Source organism: Pimephales promelas, chromosome 11, assembly GCF_988280905.1.
Source record: "Pimephales promelas chromosome 11, fPimPro1.hap1.1, whole genome shotgun sequence".
NCBI lineage: Eukaryota > Metazoa > Chordata > Actinopteri > Cypriniformes > Leuciscidae > Pimephales > Pimephales promelas.
Genome location: NC_142779.1, coordinates 9,276,651 through 9,295,626, shown reverse-complemented (window position 1 = coordinate 9,295,626; position 18,976 = coordinate 9,276,651). Strand labels below are relative to the sequence as shown.

The 18,976-nt window shown below is 36.3% G+C and overlaps 3 protein-coding genes and 1 long non-coding RNA gene across 4 annotated transcripts; 2 read left to right on the top strand and 2 right to left on the bottom strand.

Moving 5' to 3' along the window:
• Positions 1 to 1,890: 1,890 nt before the first annotated feature.
• On the bottom strand, positions 1,891 to 7,236 carry LOC120479546 (alcohol dehydrogenase 1). Its single transcript, XM_039672151.2, has 9 exons — positions 7,130 to 7,236; positions 6,092 to 6,193; positions 5,861 to 6,002; positions 4,007 to 4,094; positions 3,713 to 3,932; positions 2,772 to 3,032; positions 2,516 to 2,648; positions 2,292 to 2,430; positions 1,891 to 2,200 (listed from the first exon to the last, which is right to left on the bottom strand). The coding sequence occupies exons 1-9, from the start codon at positions 7,145 to 7,147 to the stop codon at positions 2,170 to 2,172; spliced, it is 1,134 nt and encodes a 377-aa protein (XP_039528085.2). The 5' UTR covers positions 7,148 to 7,236; the 3' UTR covers positions 1,891 to 2,169.
• Positions 4,807 to 9,167, top strand: LOC148977132 (uncharacterized). Its single transcript, XR_016145500.1, has 2 exons — positions 4,807 to 4,917; positions 8,131 to 9,167. It is a non-coding gene; the product is annotated as an uncharacterized LOC148977132 (long non-coding RNA).
• On the bottom strand, positions 8,860 to 11,320 carry fam241a (family with sequence similarity 241 member A). The gene is made up of 2 exons (XM_039672155.2): positions 11,080 to 11,320; positions 8,860 to 10,562 (listed from the first exon to the last, which is right to left on the bottom strand). Exons 1-2 carry the CDS (start codon positions 11,314 to 11,316, stop codon positions 10,269 to 10,271), a joined length of 531 nt encoding a protein of 176 aa, XP_039528089.2. The 5' UTR covers positions 11,317 to 11,320; the 3' UTR covers positions 8,860 to 10,268.
• An 871-nt stretch (positions 11,321 to 12,191) lies between these two features.
• eif4eb (eukaryotic translation initiation factor 4eb) lies at positions 12,192 to 16,000 on the top strand. The gene is made up of 7 exons (XM_039672154.2): positions 12,192 to 12,458; positions 13,254 to 13,357; positions 13,555 to 13,650; positions 13,732 to 13,795; positions 14,520 to 14,633; positions 14,741 to 14,880; positions 15,083 to 16,000. The coding sequence occupies exons 1-7, from the start codon at positions 12,441 to 12,443 to the stop codon at positions 15,195 to 15,197; spliced, it is 651 nt and encodes a 216-aa protein (XP_039528088.2). The 5' UTR covers positions 12,192 to 12,440; the 3' UTR covers positions 15,198 to 16,000.
• Positions 16,001 to 18,976: the final 2,976 nt, after the last annotated feature.

The window sequence follows — 18,976 nt, the reverse complement described above, 5'->3', positions numbered from 1 at the left end:
TTATCAAATGTCTTTATATGGTGAAAAAGCAATTTTGGGGAAAGTTTTATCTTACAATATTGTGTAACTAGAAACATTGTTTCATTACGCTACTTTTTTTTCTCTCCTGGGCTGGCCTCGTTTGTTTGTTTGATTATTTAGGTCTATATTTGGCAAATACACATCAAATTATTCACAGAATGGAGGAAATTCAAATTCCTGTTAATTTCTGTTAAAGGGATACTTCACTTTTTTGGAAATAAGCTCATTTTACAACTCCCTCAGAGTTTAACAGTTGAGCTTTACCGTTTTCGAATCCATTCAGACGATTTTCTGATATTTAGAAGAATATCAGTAACCAAACAGTTTCTGGTCTCATTGACTTCCATAGTAGGAAAAAAATATACTATTCATTCGAATACATTCGAAAACGGTAAAACTCAACTGTTTAACTCTGGGGGAGTGGTAAAATGAGCCTATTTCCAAAAAAAGTGGAGTGTCCCTTTATTGCCGGTTTGTGTAATATTCTGAGTTTGCATTTCACAGTTTTTATTCATTTTGAGGAGTACTGAATCTTTTTGTGTGCAAATGAGATGAGTAAATACATGTTCAGATTTAGTAACCATCAATAACCAATAACAATGACCATCATATTTAAACCGCACAACGCCTCTGCACTTACTCCTGGTTTCTACCATGGGGACAGGAGAAGATGTGTCAGTCAATAAAAAAAGGAAGTAACTTGCGCTACTTATTACAAAATTAACTCGGATATTTTGTTGTAAATTTAAAAGTAATGCTTTACTTTATTAGTTACTTGAAAAAGAAATCAGATTACATAACTCGCGTTACTTGAAGTGCGTTACCCCCAACACTGATGAGGACTATGAGGTGAGGCAATACCAAAGCAAGCATCTGTGTGTAACAGTTCTTGTGGATTGTTTAAATGTCTATTAATATGTGAAAACAGATGCTCAGAGGGTCCACAAATGAATCACCTTAAAAGTATCAAACGTGGTGGCTGTGTGAGTTTTGCTGTCTCAGTTTGCTTTAGTCTGCATGGCTCAATATTGTGTTTGTTTGGTACAAATTCTTTAATCTTATCAAATTATGATTGATATATGAAAACTCTTCAGTGCTGAAAGAGTGGCTTGTAACTTTATTGAGCATTGTACAAATGTTTTTCATGAACTTCTTCCAGTGTTCACAAGGTTCAATTAAATTGATCGTTGAGTGAGAATGTGCCTGAATACAAATGGTTTAATTATGTTCTGAACATTGCCACTTAAAGAGCAATGGAAAAGGCTGAGAAGCAGCTGCAAACTTGTTGGTTTGATGCAGATACATTTCAGTTTGCAGTATATTTTCTCCTTTAACCATTTAAAATGAAGGGTGAATAATAAAGGATTGAAATCATAAAATGTTAAATTAAATATATAGTCAAAAGCAGCTGAAAAACATTTGTGTCGTCTAAGCAGTTTGTGTATTGAATTATTGCTGTTTTTCACATCGGTTCAAACTTTTATTTTTTCTAAACCTTTCAGAAGTAGTTTCAGTACGATAAACTGGCATTGAGCATGTCTGCATAAGATCTGAGCAATCTATTTTCATCAATTTGTCTTAAACATTTTTAGAAGAGTCAAGTTGACACTTGACCACCCAAGACAGACAGATATGAAAAATAATCTGAGAAAGACATGCTGTAAAGTATTTAATATGTGTATCAATGTTTGGAGCAGTTTGGCAGGTTTTGAGTTCAAGCTGCAGGGTGCAGCTGCACGTTTTGGTGCTTCCCAACATTCCCATGATTATTATGTAAGCAAGACAAATGCTGGAGAGTCTGGCTTTGAGGAGAGAAATAAACTATTTTGACGGCATCGTAAATTGGTTTGACAAAACCACTTGAAATAATTTACAAGCTTGTCTCTTTTTTATTTGCCACAGATAACATTTTCTTTGAAAACTCAGAGCTATTTTGCCTTGCAGACGAATAGAATGTTTTTAATGCTAAACATTAACGTTTACATGCTCTTGTGACTCAATTCATAAAGCAGAGGCCTGGAAAATGCTATTAAAGAGAATCCTTGAAGCTCTTTCTTGAAGCTGGTTCATATACTGCAAAGAGAGAAAACAGAATGAAGGGAATATAACCATGGCCTTGAATATGATTGGGTGAAGATAATTTGCTTCTCATTTGGATATATTCAGGATGGTCCGAATGCTGCAAGATAGAAAACAAATGTTAGTTCTATGTTTATACAAATATTTTTTTCCAATATTAACCTCAGACACAGAAAATGAGAGTGAAGTACCATTGTCCAGTCTTCATGAGATTGATTGCATCGTTGACCTGCTCCAGACTCATTTTGTTTGTTATAAACTCGTCAAGCTTTATTTTGCCAGACATGTAGTCTTGAACCAGTTTTGGAACTGAGTCCTTGCTCTTAAAACCTTTACATAAGCAAAAATGAATGAACTGTGCACAGGTATGTCCTCAAGTTCCTTCTCTGAAAGCATTAACTGACAGCCTGCTTACCACCAAACAGAGATCCTTTCCAGGTTTTTCCAGATATGAGCTGAATTGGTCGTGCAGAAAAGTCCTTCACATCAGTCCATCCAACCATAACACTCACACCCCAACCTTTAACGCACGACTCCAGTGCGCTCCTCTGAGGTCAAAGATGCATTAATTCACACCGAGAAAGATTGCAAGTTCTGAAAGCTTTTAAATAAGTAAATAAATCCAGCTTTATTCGTATTGTAGACTAGAGTACAAGTCGGTGAGGTCTTACCATTACTTCAGTGTTTCCCACACACTCGAGTGAGAAGTCCACTCCTCCATTGGTCATTTCTGCCAGTACTTCAGAGATTGGTTTATTAAATGCTTTTGGATTCAGGAAATCAGTGGCACCAAAGACCTTTGCCTTCTCAAACTTCTGTTCATTAATATCCACAGCAAAAATGCGAGCGGCTCCGGCGTTTTTACAGCCCATGATGGCAGCCAGACCGACTGCACCCAGTCCAAACACTGCACACACAGAGCCTGGTGTAACCTTCACAAAAAGCAAGTTTAGATAAATTCAGTTAACAGATAAAGTAGTTTCAGTATACAGCTCTGAACTCTGTATTGTCTGCATGACGGTGCCAGCTGACAGTTATCCAGATGACTTTAAAAGTCTCTACAAAAATATATTGAAACAACCAGAATATACACCAGAATGCTCTCGTCATGTTCTCACTTCTTGAAGTAAAACCAAGCGTCAAGTCAAATTTATTAACTCTTCACAATATTCGTCTTTTCCTAGCAGCTTAACCGAAAGACAATGAGTAAATGAACTGTTAATTATGTATTAAATAATTTAAATGAAAATTACAATAAATAATTTTAAAATAAAAACATTCAAAATAAAACACTTGAAATATTAACTTAAAATCAAAAGTAAATATTTAATCTTGTGTTTAAATCTACAACCCCTGGTTTTACAGATAAACCAGGCCTAAATTACTCAATATTAAATGTAGTTGTATAAAATAAAGATCTTATCATCACAGTTGACATTAACTTTTTATGTTTGTCTTTATAAATAGTTTTTCTTAAAGTATGCTTGTGCTCTTTTTCTTTAAAATGAATGACCATTGAATTCAACAATTTGTTATATAAAGCAAAGACATTCAGTAAAATTTGGTTTAAGTATCCAAACACTTCTTGAATACACACAACATCTACACTCACGCCAGCTGTGTTGACAGCAGCTCCATAACCAGTAGCGATGCCACAGCCGAGCAGACACACTCGGTCGAGTGGAGCATCATCATGAATCTTTGCCACAGCTATCTGGTTCATGACGGTGTACTCAGAGAAGGTACTGGTGCCCATGAACTGCAAGATGGGCTGGCCACGGCAGGTAAAACGTGTTGTGGGATCAGACATGATGTTGTGATAATTACTTGTCCTGCCAGAGGAAAAAAAATCTAAAAAGCAAGAAATTGAGTATATGTAAAATGTCATTTTGTGTTTGTTTCTCACCAGCTGCGATCACACAGGTTTGTTTTTGGACACTTGCAGAATCTGCATTCTCCACACTGAGAGATGAAGAGTGGAATGACCTTATCACCTGTTCAACACAATACACAGATGTATTCATTTATTTTACTTGCATAAAGAATGCATCTCAATCAGCTCTCTAGCTTATAGATAGTGAATCAGTATATCGTGTACATGAATTCAGGCACTGTAAAGGAACTGCGACACGTCCTCAGTTGTAGACCATCACTCCTGCTGGCATTTATGAACAACTGCAGAACTGATATCTTTCTGATATTAATTTTTAATGTTATTTACATAGTTTGCTTGTTACATATGTGTGTAACATTTCAGCTGTAAATAAATGATAAATGTTAGCTAGATTACGTTTATGCTGAAATGTAAATAGGCGGGGGTTTTTTCTTCAGAACATCTATAGATAGCGGTATACCGCGTCATTAGGTGTATTGAGTTGGCTCACGTGATTTATGTTTCGTGCTTCAGAACTTAAAGAGTAGTTCACTTTTGAAAAAACTTTTGCTGATAATTTACTCACCCCCATGTCATCCAAGATTCAGTGGGAACCAAACGGTAAAAGGTCCAAAAGACACTTTCAGTTCAAAGGGCTTTTAACGATTCCAGACGTGAATAAGGGTCTTATCAAGCAAAACGATCGCTCATTTAATAAATACATAACAAAGTTGAAGTTTTACAAGCTCAAGTGGTCGCCTTGCTCAGTTCTGTGACGCAAGTTTGTGACTCTCCTGTTCGAACTCGTTCATCAAAATGAACGAATCTTTCTCCGAGTCATTTGGTTCGTAAACAAACGAATTGGCTCGGAAAAAAGATTTGTTCATTTTTATGAACGAGTTCGAACAGGAGAATCACGAACGCTCTTCACAGAACAGAGCAAGGTGAGCATTTGAGCTTATAAAACTTAAACTTTGTTATTTATTTATTAAATGAGCGATTGTTTTGCTTGATAAGACCCTTATTCATCGTCTGAAATCGTTTAAAGCCCTTTCAACAGTTTGCAGTTTGTACTGAAAGTGTCTTTTTGACCTTGAACCGTTTGGTTCCCACTGAAGTGCATTATATGGAGAAAAATGCTGGAATGTTTTCATCAAAAACCTTAATTTCTTTTCGACTGAAGAAAGAGAGACATAGACATCTTGGATGACAGGGGGGTGAGTAAATTATCAGCAAAAGTTTTTTGAAAAGTGAACCACTCCTTTAAGGGTGCTGAGCATCGATACTCCCTGGTTTTCACGGTGCATTGTGGGACTTTTTAGGGAGTTTCAGTGCACTGGAAGGATTTTGTGATTGTGACAGCCTTTAAAATGTCCGATTCCCTGATCAGTGCCCTATACACTACCCAATTGAGATGCACCCATTTCATTTTTGAACAAATCAGTTAGATGGGTTTGTGAACCAGATGAACCGATTCATTAAAAAAATTCAATGGGTGATTTTTTTTTCCCTTTTCTTCCCTAATGTGACATAGCCTATAACCAAGTGAACGGCTTCTGGAATTAGAATTAATGTATAGGGCGAGACTGGATTTCGTCCTGATCCAATTGATTAGATTGTAGGAAGTGGATGTTACTAACTAAATAAAGGCAGATCTGAATGTTTGCAGTCAGTTGTGGAGGATAATTTAGTGCCACCCTCCGCTGAGACAGGCGTCATGAAGAGTGCATAGGCCTTTGCATTTAAAAAAAAAATATTATAACAATGGTGTGCACGGATAAATCATTTATAATAAATAATGCAACGCTCTGTAAAACAATAAGCATTGTCAATTTTGATTTCATGGAATCTTTAAGGAGAAATAAATGGACAGGCATAGTTAATGACCTGGTTTGAAATCAGTGACTCCAGGTCCAACACTCTCCACCACACCAGCGCCCTCATGTCCCAGCACTGTGGGAAAACCCCGCTTGTCCTTCCCTTCAAACAGGTGGTAGAGGTCAGTGTGACACACACCTGTAGCTACAACCTTCAAGACAGGAGAAAAACGTTTTAATCAATAAGTTAACGGTATCACAGTATTAACTGACTTTACAACTTACAAGGGGCATTTCCCACCTTGATTCGTATTTCTCCTTCTTGAGGTGGGGCGACTTCTATTTCCTCCATCATAAGGGGAGCATTGGGCTCCCAGGCAACGGCAGCGCGACATTTGATCACCTTTGGCAGAAAGAAGAGATCGGTTCAGCATGTTTTTTAGATATTTAATGGTTGACTACTGGTGTTTATATAACTGCTCAACTTGAGCGCTTGCATGATCTCACTCTCTAACCGTAGTTGGAGGTTGTCCAGCTGTTTGGCTTAAGCAAATGGAAACATGAAACATCTGTTTTTAGAGCCACACATATCTGTGATTTCACAATAGCAGATAAATATTAACCCAATGAAATTGCCAGAGCACATTTTGTAGATTTAGCATGATAAAAACTGGCAGAAGGACCAATAAAATCCAGAAGAAGAAGGGGAAAAAAAATCTTTTTGAAAAGTATTTGGGAAAAAATCGTCACCCCAGTTTTACATGTGACATCTCTTATACAATCTAAAAAAACAAAACAAATTTAGGTAAAATAGGGACAAATACCAAATGTTATGTTAAAAATGAAATTAAAAAATGTACAGTTGAAAGTGAAAGTTGGGTTAAAATTTGACAATTTTTTCCATATTTTACCCAAATTTCGGTTCAAACAACCCAGCATTGTTTAAAATGTATATATTATATAGTCTTTATATACTCAGTATTATTATTATTAGCAATTCAGCAAATCAATATTGCATCACAGCATATCAAATACACAAGTTTTAAATTGTGAATTTTATACAAGGCATTGATCTGACATATTTTATTCAGTTTTGGCCTTAAGCCTGGATTAAAGCATCTAAAATAGTCTTATGAGAGTCTTATTAAAATTTTGGCATTAAATTGATTCTTATTTGAATCTGAATCTTATTTGCTGATGTATTTGCATTGTAAATCTTTCCTCATCAAGAGGTCAATGGAAATGAGCATAAAGGTAGAAAGAGACTGAAGTCATATTAAAAATGCATTAACTGCTCTGGAGCACAAATGAAAAGAAATTAAAAGACAAATTTACGAACCTTCCCTGCTGTGGCCATTTCCCAATGTAGTCGTTGCTGAGATGAATGCAAAGAGAGACAGAGAATCTTTGGCACTCGCTTTTATATTCTGGATGAAGCCATTTCTCTCCTCTCTCTCTCTCTCTCTCTCTCTCTCTCTCTCTCTCTCTCTCTCTCTCTCTCTCTCTCTCTCTCTCTCTCTCTCTCTCTCTCTCTCTCTCTCTCTCTGTCTCTCTCTCTCTCTCTCTCTCTCTCTCTCTCTCTCTCTCTCAACTAAAATGAACATATTATTAACTATATATACATAGTCAAACCAAAAATTATTCAGACCCCATGATAACATTTTTTTTTGCACCACCAACAGTTCCTAGAGCAAACACCCTACCCAGAACATTTATATTTTAAACAAAATTTTATAAATATGTATACTTAGTATTTTCTGAATTATTTATTTAGGAAGAGAGAGGAATTGGAGACTAATAATTAGGGCGATATAATAATAATAATACCAATATCATCATCCCTACTACCACCATCTTTAATAAAAATAAATAGCAATAGTAATAATATGCAGATTTTAAACAAAAGTACAGCATACATACATATAAGGACATATACGTATGCTGAATAATTGTAGTACTGTATAGTAATACTCAGAGATTATTCATTATTAATTTGTAAACATGTGGTTGGGAGAGTGCATTGTCCCGGTTCCAGGTCACTGATTTATATGAAGATGAGTTAGGAATGGTTTCCAGATGTCAAGAAATGTAGATAAAATATTCTTGTTAGTGTATGTTATTTTTTCTAATGTGATGTATTCTAGGATTAGTCCAGTGATTGATATGTATTGTTACAAATTTATTAAATGTTTAATTTAGATTCCAATATAAACTGAGAGTTTTCTGTACATAGAATTTAGCATTTAAGATTAGGATGGTGATTATATCCGGTATTGGTGAGATTACTGAAACTCTTAATGATTCTTTCCAGCTCAACCTGTTTTCTCTTTTCTCTATCAGCACCTGAAAATAGTCCCCAGCTCGGTAACTTCCAACGTGATGGAAGGTAGCCTATTTTCAGGTACCGCCAGAACCGGAGATCGGCTGAATGGATTCAATAACGGTAAAACTCAACATTTTAACTCTGGGGGAGTTGTAAAATGAGCCTATTTCCAAAAAAAAAAAAGGAGTATCCCTTTAAGATACAGCCCGAGTCTCCTGGCCTTCGCTCCTGGTCTTCTACACTTGAGAAGACAGAAGTTTACCACAGTATACAGTTTTATACCAAATATAATTTGAGATATTTTTTTACTAGTGGGTGCAGGACACTATAGTTCACTAACCATGTTTTTTCTTGAATCGCTAATGTGACATTTTTACACAACAGACTGAACAAAATTAAGGATTGCTTGGTAAATGGTTGATCTAAATTGTGTACTTTTCTGGTACAAAAACTTTCTGAATTTGAAGATCAAGGTAAATTGTTCTTATTTTGTCAGCCGGGAAACTTCTGTTGCTTCCAAAGGGCAGTGCTAACTGAAAAAATGTGGACATCTTCATCCTGTTCAAAAGTTTTTGATGCTTTTCAATTAATACGTGTTTAAGTTCTAAAGATTTCTAGTAATAATATATTGTTAAGCTTCTCGCTTCGAATTCAGGTCTTCCCAAAAGCAATGTACAGTTTGTGCTTTTGGAAAACACAGCCCAGATAATTTTGTAGATTTCATTGGGAAAGAGCACTAAAACAAATTATTTTAAACCATGATAATTTTATTATGATAACCCAGTTTTGAAGCTCCCTTACATTGCAGAAAGATGTGAAATATAAAAACCAATTATTTCCATTTGATTAATCAAAGTATTCATCACAACCCACCACCATCAAAAAATACAGCATTGTGGCATACAGTAAATGATACGTGGGTGAAAAGAAATTATGGCACAGAAGATGCTGTTTAACACTGAAAATAATCAGCTAGATAAAAGCAAAGTGTTGGCATTGTATCAGCAATTATGAATTGTAATATTATATAACAACCAACATTTTATTTTTAAAATCAGTACCAAAAATAATTATATTCATACATGATTTTCAGGAATATGAAATTATGTCATCTTGCAAAGATATTCACAGTTAAATAAAGAGCAGCTTAGCTTTGCTTAAAAAGTTAGAGTTCATTCAATAATCTTAAAATGTATGAAAACACATACAGTAGGTGCAATAAAAACTGGCATTCATCTGTTCCTGAATATGGGTCATACAAAATATTATATTTTTGCAAAACTTGCATACTAAATATTTTACAGTTATGAAATTATCCTTTGATTTCATTGATACAGATATTGTAACATGATTTTTTTAAATGAACATTAGCAGATTAAACTGAATTCAACTAATAAGAATACCCAATAGGATTATACAGTGCATAACGTAGGTCTTTTCTTACGAGAGATTTGGCTTTAATACGGAGTCTTCCTCTGATTTAATTCATACTGTCAGAGGAAACACAAAAATATCCCAGGCAGCACCAGAACATTTCACATGCAGTAGTAATAACACATTCAAATTAACAGAAGGATTATTATTTCCTGGTATATTTCCCAGGACATGTTAAGGGGAAGATGATTGCCCTCTAGTGCAATTGCAGAGAATGCAGGACTGACACCTGGGCAAATAAGAGTAATACATTCAACAGCAGTACTATGGTCATTTTAATGACCATGTAACTGCCATGTACAACTGTCATGAGAATCCGGTTATATTTATGCTCTTTATCCTGAACTTTAATTTAAAACTAATAATAGTCAGCATATCAATATGCACCCATTTTGTTTATGCAAATATTTAAGGGAAGCATGCTTTTCACAAATACCCATCATAGATAATGCACAGTTCACACCTGCACTCAGACTGGAGGAATCATTCCTGTAGATTAAGTAGATCCTCTGATTATCTTTAATAACTTACCCTCTTGAACATACCCACTTAAAAAGAAGGCAAACGGCACAGATCCAAGTATAAGGTTTGGGTAATACGTTCAAATGACATTCACAAAGCTCAGTTTTTGTAGAAAGAAGTCTCTCCTCTCTTTCACTGGCACAGGCTGTGAGTGGCAAATGCACCTTCAATGCACCGTCTGTCCGTCACTTAACATCTGTTATTTCTGAATATAAATGATAACGATGCATAGAGTTCCCACAAGGCCGAGGGCTTGGATACCAAGAAACCAGAGCAGCAACCAAAAGACCAGCACGACCACAGGCTCTACAATCTTCTCTCCAAAGTAAAGCTGTGTGAAACCAATACCCCTCAGACACTTATTGAGCTCCCCGAACAGAGTGCCCATCTTTTCACAGTCGTCCACCAATGGAGCCTCTGGCACAGGTCCTTCTGCTGCCCGTGGCCCTGCTGCAGAGGCTTCATGTGGTCTTTCTCTTCCCCTTAGGTCATTCTGAGAACAAAGACAGAATTTGACTAAATTATACAATGTTTTTTTAAGTAACACAAAGCAGAAAGTGGAAACTACTGTAAGATGACACCACATAACCATGAGTGAGAGTGGGGGTGTTTATATGTTTGTATGTATAAGATAGGCAGGCAAAAAAAAAAAAAAAAAAAAAACTAAAAAAAAACACAAAAAAAACAAGCTGGTATACCTAGGTTTATTATTTACCTATGGTAAGCTAAAAATATATATTGTTTCTGCTTAACAGATTAGACTGACTGGCTTATGTTATACCAAATGAATGTGACATTGCTATTCATAGAGCAGGCAGTGGAAAGCTGTTGATAAAGAAAGGGAGAGGCAGGGCAATGTCTTAAGTTACAGATAACAGAATATTCCGCCATTTCCGGGTAAAAAGTGAAAGTAAGGAAGATAAATACAAACACGCAAGTCTAAAAACTGTATTATTATATTTAAATGCAAAATTGTTAGAGCTGTATGAGATCTGACAGTCTTAACGTACCTGTTCGCTGTGTGTGGGTCTAACGGCACGCTCGCGCTGGCAATGACACCCGCTTCGATCTCGCGTCCCGCATAAGACATCACGATGACGTACCTCCGTATCATTTACTATACTATTAGTACTTGACATATTCCTAAAAACAGAAAGATTAATGCTGTCCTGAGATAGGGCCGAGGGGCTGAGAACCAGATGGCTGCTAGCGACACTTCCGGTCTTTGCTGTCAACAGAATGTACATCCTGACGTCATTGGTCAATCACGGTGCAAGTCATAATAAAAGATTTATCATCCTACATAGCGGGAATTGTTGTGTTATGTTTAATAATATTGTATGTATTATAAAAAGAATGTATTTTATTACATTACATTAATGATATGTCCTTTATGTAGATGTGTGTAATTGTCCACATTTTCTTTCTTTTTTTTTAAGGTCTAGCCTGTTTCATAGTATAATTATTCATTAATAAATCCGCAGTAGAAATATGTACTGCTATTAAATTGCAGGCTGTGCGTCAAAACCATGTTCTTTCGACTAGCTCATTTAAAAAAACCGAATGAGAACGATTTTACATCACGATTTTAATCACATTTTGGTTTGTCATACTCACCTTTCCAGTGAATTCATATATCGTTTCATATTTCTGTGTACTGTTTCAATTTTATTAACAATTATGTTTATTGTAATTTCAGTTTACTTCAAGGCAGCTCTGATTCAGCTCATAAAAACAAGTCAACTAAAGCTAAATATAATTTGTATTTACATTTTATCTCACTTTGAGATGGTTCTCACTGCAGAACACGAAATCCAGGGGGGGCACATAAACCTACCCATCTCCGCCCCCTGATCCATAACCCCACCCCTAATCCTACCCATCTCCACCCCTTAGATCTGGATCCAACTCCGCCCCCTGAATCTCGTGTACGGTACTTGGCTTATTTTAGATACACGCACACATACTATTCCTGTTAAACCGTATAGTTTTCCAGATACAGTCTGTGATTTATTCATATAAAGGGGGGGGGGGGGGTTATGGGGGGGGGGGGGGGAATCAACATCTCAGGGACGTCTTAAGTTATTTCTCATACGTCCAAATGAGGCGTTCAAAGAGTTTATTTGAGAACTGTGATTCGTGAACGTTTGTGAACTGGCTCTATCAATTCACTTTCAAGAACCGATTCAAAAGACTGATTTGTTCAGATAGCCAAATCGTGTTCGAATTGTTTTTGGTGGGCGTCTCGCTACGTTTTTTTAAACACAGCCTGTGATTCGCTCTTAGTACTGTGTCAGCCAATCAGAGCGAAGCACTGAAGTGAAGCGTGAACGTCCCTTATGAGGCCTGTGATGTGAACGACTCACTTAAAATGGCGACGGTGGAGCCGGTGAGTAAATAAACTTCACAAATATTATTTTACACTTTTCTGTCTTTTCACGCTAAACTACAAAACGGCATTCATTTAACAATACGTTTATACTTAGTTTTATGCTAAACTGTCGTTTAAATGTGATCCTCTGAAAACTTTTAAAAAGTTTTTCGGCTTGTTTGAATGTATAAAGTTTGGCTGAAAGTTGATAAGGCTTGTTCCAGTCACGTCAGGATTTAATTGCTTTTCCAGATGTCTGTTCGTCACTACTACCCTTCATGCATGTAGCCACAATTTTAATCTGGTTTAATTTGCTTTCTGGAAGAAAGCGAACCCGTCACAGCACAGCTGTCAAAAACTAAGACAGCGAATGAGGAAAGTGAAGGGAATGGTATTGTAACGACACCATGCTGGATCAAACCATGAAAGCTGTGTCAACCACAGTTTATTCACAGCTGTTATAATTGGAATGAATGACAGTAATGAATGACTCTAAACATTTCTAGTTCTCTCACACAGCTCAGGTTTGATTAAATTTGAAGGTTAAAAAAACTAACAGTGACTAAAGTCCTCGACTTGCAGCAGATACAACACAATCACATTAAGTACCAGGTATTGCACTGGTCTCAGGTGTTGAATCAGTTTTGTTCTTTACGCTTTATTTAATTTAATAATGGAAAATAAATGATTGTTGTCTACAGTAATACAGTAAGTCCAACAGTTTGTGTGTGAGTGTGTTCACACACTGGCTGCTTTGATGTGAACTTTAATGTATTAGGTCAAAGAACTAATCTTTAAAATTTTCCTGCCCAGGAAATAAACTCAAATTCTTGCAAGAGTGAAGAGGAGAACTCAGAAGAGACCAATCAGGAGATTGTCAGCCCTGAAAGCTACATCAAACATCCTCTACAGAACAGGTCGAGTGAATGAATGCACTTGTTTTTAGGGAGACGCATGTTATTTCCAATAAAACGCAAAGTTCCTAATTATATTTTTTAGTTTTTATTATATACAAATGACACATTTCCTCTGTAAAATTTTATACTTTAAGAGTATTGTTTAGATTTCCAGATTCTGTAAAAATGTTGATTTTATTTATGTTTTCCCCCTAAAGATGGTCTTTATGGTTCTTCAAAAATGACAAGAGCAAAACATGGCAGGCCAATCTCAGACTGATCTCCAAATTTGACACAGTAGAGGATTTTTGGGCGTAAGACTTTGTTTTTGTACCAAGAGATAAGCATAGCCAAAATTTCAGTCCCCCTTAATTTAGTTTATGAATCTCTTCTAGGCTTTATAACCACATTCAGCTCTCCAGTTATTTGATGTCAGGATGTGACTATTCTCTTTTCAAGGTAGGCTTCCATCATAACTGCTATGTAATTTATGGGATAATTCACCCAAAAGTAAAACAAGTTAAATGATCATCATCAGCTTTAAATTAAAGCTCTGTTACCCAATATATACAAACACATTATCAAGACTTCAAGAACCAATTGACTCATTGCTAAGCCACTGCAAAATATTACTGACCAATCTTACTGAGCATCTTTTGCCATCTGTCAAATTATCTGATGAGCTGTTCTTATAACTTAAGTCAATGGCTTGATTAAGTTGGTCAAGTGTTTGGAATGACTTTACAGATGCAATCCAAAAATATAGTGAAATTCAAATCTTAAAATAAACGTTAAACAGTTTATGCTGTGTAAGGTAACGCTACTTAACTATCTTTTTTTTTACATAGATTCTTAATTTATTATTCTGTAATTTTTTAAAGATAAAACAAAACAAATAAAATGCTTTGCAGTGTCACAAATAATTTCAATCTTTCAGCTTTTACCTTTTTATGAGCACTTTTACATTGTTGTTCTATTTGTGGAGATCTCCAGTGGAATGTAACCAAGGAGGGTGGAGTTTAAGGGTCAGTTGCCGGAAGCATAACGTTTGCAAAATATTGTTTTGTACTTTTATTCTTTTTTTGAAAGTACATTTTTGCTTTAGCGTTGCTTGCTGCTTTCTAACGGTAGTGTACGAGATACTCCAGATTGCTGTGGTCTTTGGTTTGTGCTTGGGTTGCAGGATGGTATTGAGCCCATGTGGGAGGATGAGAGGAATAAAAAAGGAGGCCGCTGGCTCATCACTCTCAACAAGCAGCAGAGGAAGTATGACCTGGACCGCTTTTGGTTGGAAACTGTAAGAGTTCTGAGTTAGTCACTGAACACCCCCTCAACATGCACGCAAGTAGTTCATGTGCTTCCGTAGCCCTGACTCGTAAACACTCACCTTTGTCATTCCTACAGCTGCTGTGCCTCATCGGTGAGACCTTTGACGACTACAGCGATGAAGTGTGCGGGGCTGTTGTCAATATCCGAACGAAAGGTGATAAAATCGCCGTCTGGACATCTGATTATGAGAACAGAGAAGCTGTAACGCACATAGGGTAAGACTCTAATACATTCATGCTACATATAAATCAGGGGTGCCCAGTGCCTGATCAAGTTATTCTGAAGATTTTACCTAGCTGGTTCAGTTGAGTTTGATCATGTTTAGTGCTGAACTTTGCAGGAACAGGATTGGGCACCCCTGATATAAATGCTAAAATACTCAACCTGGTACAATGTGTAATTATGTTTGTTTGGCAGGAGGGTGTACAAGGAACGGTTAGGCATCCCTATGAATATGACCATTGGCTACCAGTCTCATGCTGACACGGCCACTAAGAGTGGCTCCACTACTAAGAACAAGTTTGTGGTCTGAATATCTTCAAGGGCCTGAATTCTCCTTCCCTCTCTCTATCTCTCTCTCTGCCACTTAAAACCAAAGCAACAAAATCAGACTGGACTCCGAACTGCATTTTTTGCAAAAGCCCTTTACAAACGCACTTCTGGGCTTCTGCTGTACAAATGAGGATTGCCGCACAGACAAAGTTTGAAAATAACAGTGTTGCTTATTACATTCAAACACATTTTATAAGTATTACCATGTACCATGCTACACTACCCGTTCCCACCAAACATTCACATCACTACAGTTTCGCTAAGAAAAATAGTATTCAAAAATCACATTCAATGTTTACCCCTGGCCAGTCTTGTTATTTAAGTATTTAATGATTTTTTTTTTTTTTTGTAAGAAATTGTCAATTTATTTAATGGCAGAGGAAAGGAAATGTCTGTCTTCTTTTATCCAGCAGCTTTGCTGCTTCAGTGCCTATTGAACATAAACACTTTTAATTTATTCAGATTAATCCTCAATATTGAGAGGGTATTTGGCCATTGAGTGCATGTAACCAAGCTAATCTACATAGAACTGCCATCTTTAAAGCATTAACATGATTAAATTTGGGGGTTTGCAATTCAAGAAGTGTTTTTTATATTGTGAGTTTTCGAGGCATCATAAGTTTACATTCCTTAATAGAACAGTAAACTCTGGGACTTTTTTGCAATGCTGTAATAGAATTTTGCTTGTCTGGATGTCATTGGCTTGATTTGACTCTTCAAAAAAAATAGCAGCATTATCAAATAGGCCCTGAAAATAAAATAGATTCATATCGATTCAATTTATTTCAGGCGTCTTGGTATTTATCACCACAGTGATGCTGAATGTTAATGGGCAATTCATTATTTTCATTATTTATATTCATTATTTATTAGAGCATCAAATCTCACCAAAGTAGATAACAGAGGTTGGCATCTATCTATCTATCTATCTATCTATCTATCTATCTATCTATCTATCTATCTATCTATCTATCTATCTATCTATCTATCTATCTATCTATCTATCTATCTATCTATCTATCTATCTATCTATCTATCTATCTATCTATCTAAACAGCTCACACTTTTGTAGATCACTTTAGCCTTAAATAACATTTAATGTTAAAAATATCTGTTTTCCTGTTTTTCTACATGCTTAAACAATTGCCTGCTCTGATCACTGCGATTGCCTCTATAATCCTGTACAGTAAAATAAATAAGAGGGATTCGGGACAGAATTTGAGACCGGATGTGGCGTCATGCGCGTTCACGCTTACCTGGCTATGTATGTCAGGTTTGTGTATTCGCCGCCATTCTCCGTATCAGAGAAGACAACTCGAGCGACAAAACTTTAGTCAACATTCGACAAAAGTAGAAGATGGATTCAAAGAGGCCGGCTTGTAGTTCATTCCAAACCCCAACGCAAACTCCACGTAAGACAAAGAAAATAAAACTTGTGTCTAGTGCCACCAAAAGGGCCAAATTGGATTCAGACAGGTGTCGGAATAAGACGAGAGTCAACATCAGGAATGCTTTCAACAAATGAATGTCTATAAACAAATGAATGAGAATGTCTATAGTGTAGAGGCTCCACCGTATGTCCGACGTAGAAGTATAAATCAGCCTTAATTGTCGAACTGCTTTGCGGCCGTCATCTTGTTCTGGGTCTGACTCCGGTTCAAACTGATGCGATTGCACAGATGTGTCCTCAGAGACTCCCGCTACCATCCTTTCTCCAAAATATATCCTCAACTGTAGTAAGATTCGGTGCAATGTGACGTAGAACTGCGCTAGCCCCACCGACGTGGTTTGATTGACTGTGGTTTTTGCATAGACCTGGCCCTCTGTTATCTGTACACAATCCTCCATTGTTTTAACAACTGTCGGTGTTCTGACAATTTGTGCTGCCTTGTCAAAAATGTCTCCTAAGCAACGCAAGTGTTCTGATGTGGGATGTAATAACGGACGTAGTAGTTTTCACTTACTTCCAAAATCAGAGCCACTGAAAACGCTGTGGGTGGATTTTATTTACGAGAGAAATTGCCTCTTAAACTTCCAAAATAAGTTTATGTTAGTTTTTTCAATCATTTTCTGACTTGATTGTTTTGTGAACGAGGGTAAATTCAAAGCAGGTCTTGCTTCAAAGTTGTAGCCATCTTCTCACATTTACCACATTAGCACCTGTACGACAAGTAGTGTAAACATGACGCGACGGATCCCTCGCATAAAAGTAATTTAGTTTGTACGTATCAAACGTTATCACAGTATTTGTGTTTGTAGTTTAAAAAAAAATTGCGCCAACCTTATCACAGTTTGTGTGTGTGTTGCGCATTCATAATTGCAAAGGGGACGCGATTACAACTCTAAGTACTTAAATGTATCAAATAACCATTCCGAGACGTCCTGGTCCATTCTCACTTGTGTTTATTCTGCCGGAGTCTCTTCATCATCTGGGTCTGATTCCGGTTCAAACATGTACGGCTGAATGCCGTATATTATAAAGTTTTCAAGTGGCATTATACAACCCCTTTAAGATCTTTTTAATGTTTTTGAGAATTCTCTTATGTTCATTTATTTGTGAATTATTACAATTTAACATAACTTTTTAACTTTAATGTTTTTTAAAATATAATTTATTCATGATTGCAAAACTGCATTTTCATTTTCTAAATCTTTTGTAATAATATGAATGTCTTTGTTCAAGTTAATGCATTTATTTTTATTCTTTTTATTTTCTATCTTCCTTTTATTTTTTAAATCTTAATGATCCCAAACATTTAAATGGTATGTTTTAGTTTTGGTTAGAGAAAACGAAACCTTATTTTATAATGTTACCATTTACTTAGGTGGCATGTTCTGTTGCGTTGCGGAGTGATCTTTTTGTGTTTAGTGACTTAAGTGTGACATTATGATTTTAATGCCGTTTCAACATACTTTTATCAGTATGCTTTAATAGTCGAACAAACAATCTGGGAGGGGTCCCAGACAAAATCAAATTTAACAACAAAACTCATTTAGTGATATAGCATTAAAAGAGTATTCTGGTTTAATGGTTGGGATCCAGGGTAACTAATAAAACTGCAGATTTCAATAGTTTTTAGTATCATTTTGATGTCTTCTGGATGTTTATGTGATGCTGGCCAGCAGGGTAATGAGATGACATTCTGATGTGTTGTTTGTTTGAGCTTTCTCACTTCACACCTCTAGCATCTCTAATGAGAGACCCTTGAAACAGTCTTATTAACCCTTACAAAACTCTAATGAGGAGCATGCAGTTTGCTCATCAATTACCGCTCTCAAGCAGATGGAGTTATGCAGTGTTGAAATCTTAATTTAGATGTCTGTTTTTCATGTAGTCTGAATACTTAAGTGTGCATTGATACATACTCATAAGTAGAAGGCAGAGAGGACTCGTATGAAGGAAAAGCTAATAACAGTCAGACCTCTGAACTACGTTGAGATTCAAATGGGCAGTGAGGGTATTATACAACTGTTCTAAAGAGGAAAAGAGCCACCAGGCATATGTCTTTGGCATTAAACCATATCCAACCTCTGAATATCATATATAAATGGGTATTCACTAGGCAGGATGCTCTTAGGCCAAGTCATGTCTCATTACTTGTTTGTTCTGGCCTCTAGCTATCAGAGAGCATGAAAGCATTTTGATTGTTGCAGCAATTCTGACATGTGGCTTGGGGTTTTTGCCAAACATTTTCAGTATTTTAACACTGGTGGCTGTGATGTATGTAGGGAGAGATTTTATTTATAAATGTCTATAAC

Bases quoted from the DNA above. Each gene is read 5' to 3' on its own strand.
- LOC120479546 (XM_039672151.2), bottom strand. The intron at 3,033-3,712 runs GTGAGTGTAGAT...CTTTTTGTGAAG, and splicing joins CTGCTGTCAACACAGCTGGC to GTTACACCAGGCTCTGTGTG. The intron at 2,431-2,515 runs GTAAGCAGGCTG...GCTTATGTAAAG, and splicing joins GAAAGGATCTCTGTTTGGTG to GTTTTAAGAGCAAGGACTCA.
- fam241a (XM_039672155.2), bottom strand. From the start codon at position 11,316: ATGTACATTCTGTTGACAGCAAAGACCGGAAGTGTCGCTAGCAGCCAT. The intron at 10,563-11,079 runs GTACGTTAAGAC...CTTTGTTCTCAG, and splicing joins GACCCACACACAGCGAACAG to AATGACCTAAGGGGAAGAGA.
- eif4eb (XM_039672154.2), top strand. The intron at 13,651-13,731 runs GTAAGACTTTGT...AATCTCTTCTAG, and splicing joins ACAGTAGAGGATTTTTGGGC to GCTTTATAACCACATTCAGC. The intron at 14,881-15,082 runs GTAAGACTCTAA...TTTGTTTGGCAG, and splicing joins GAAGCTGTAACGCACATAGG to GAGGGTGTACAAGGAACGGT.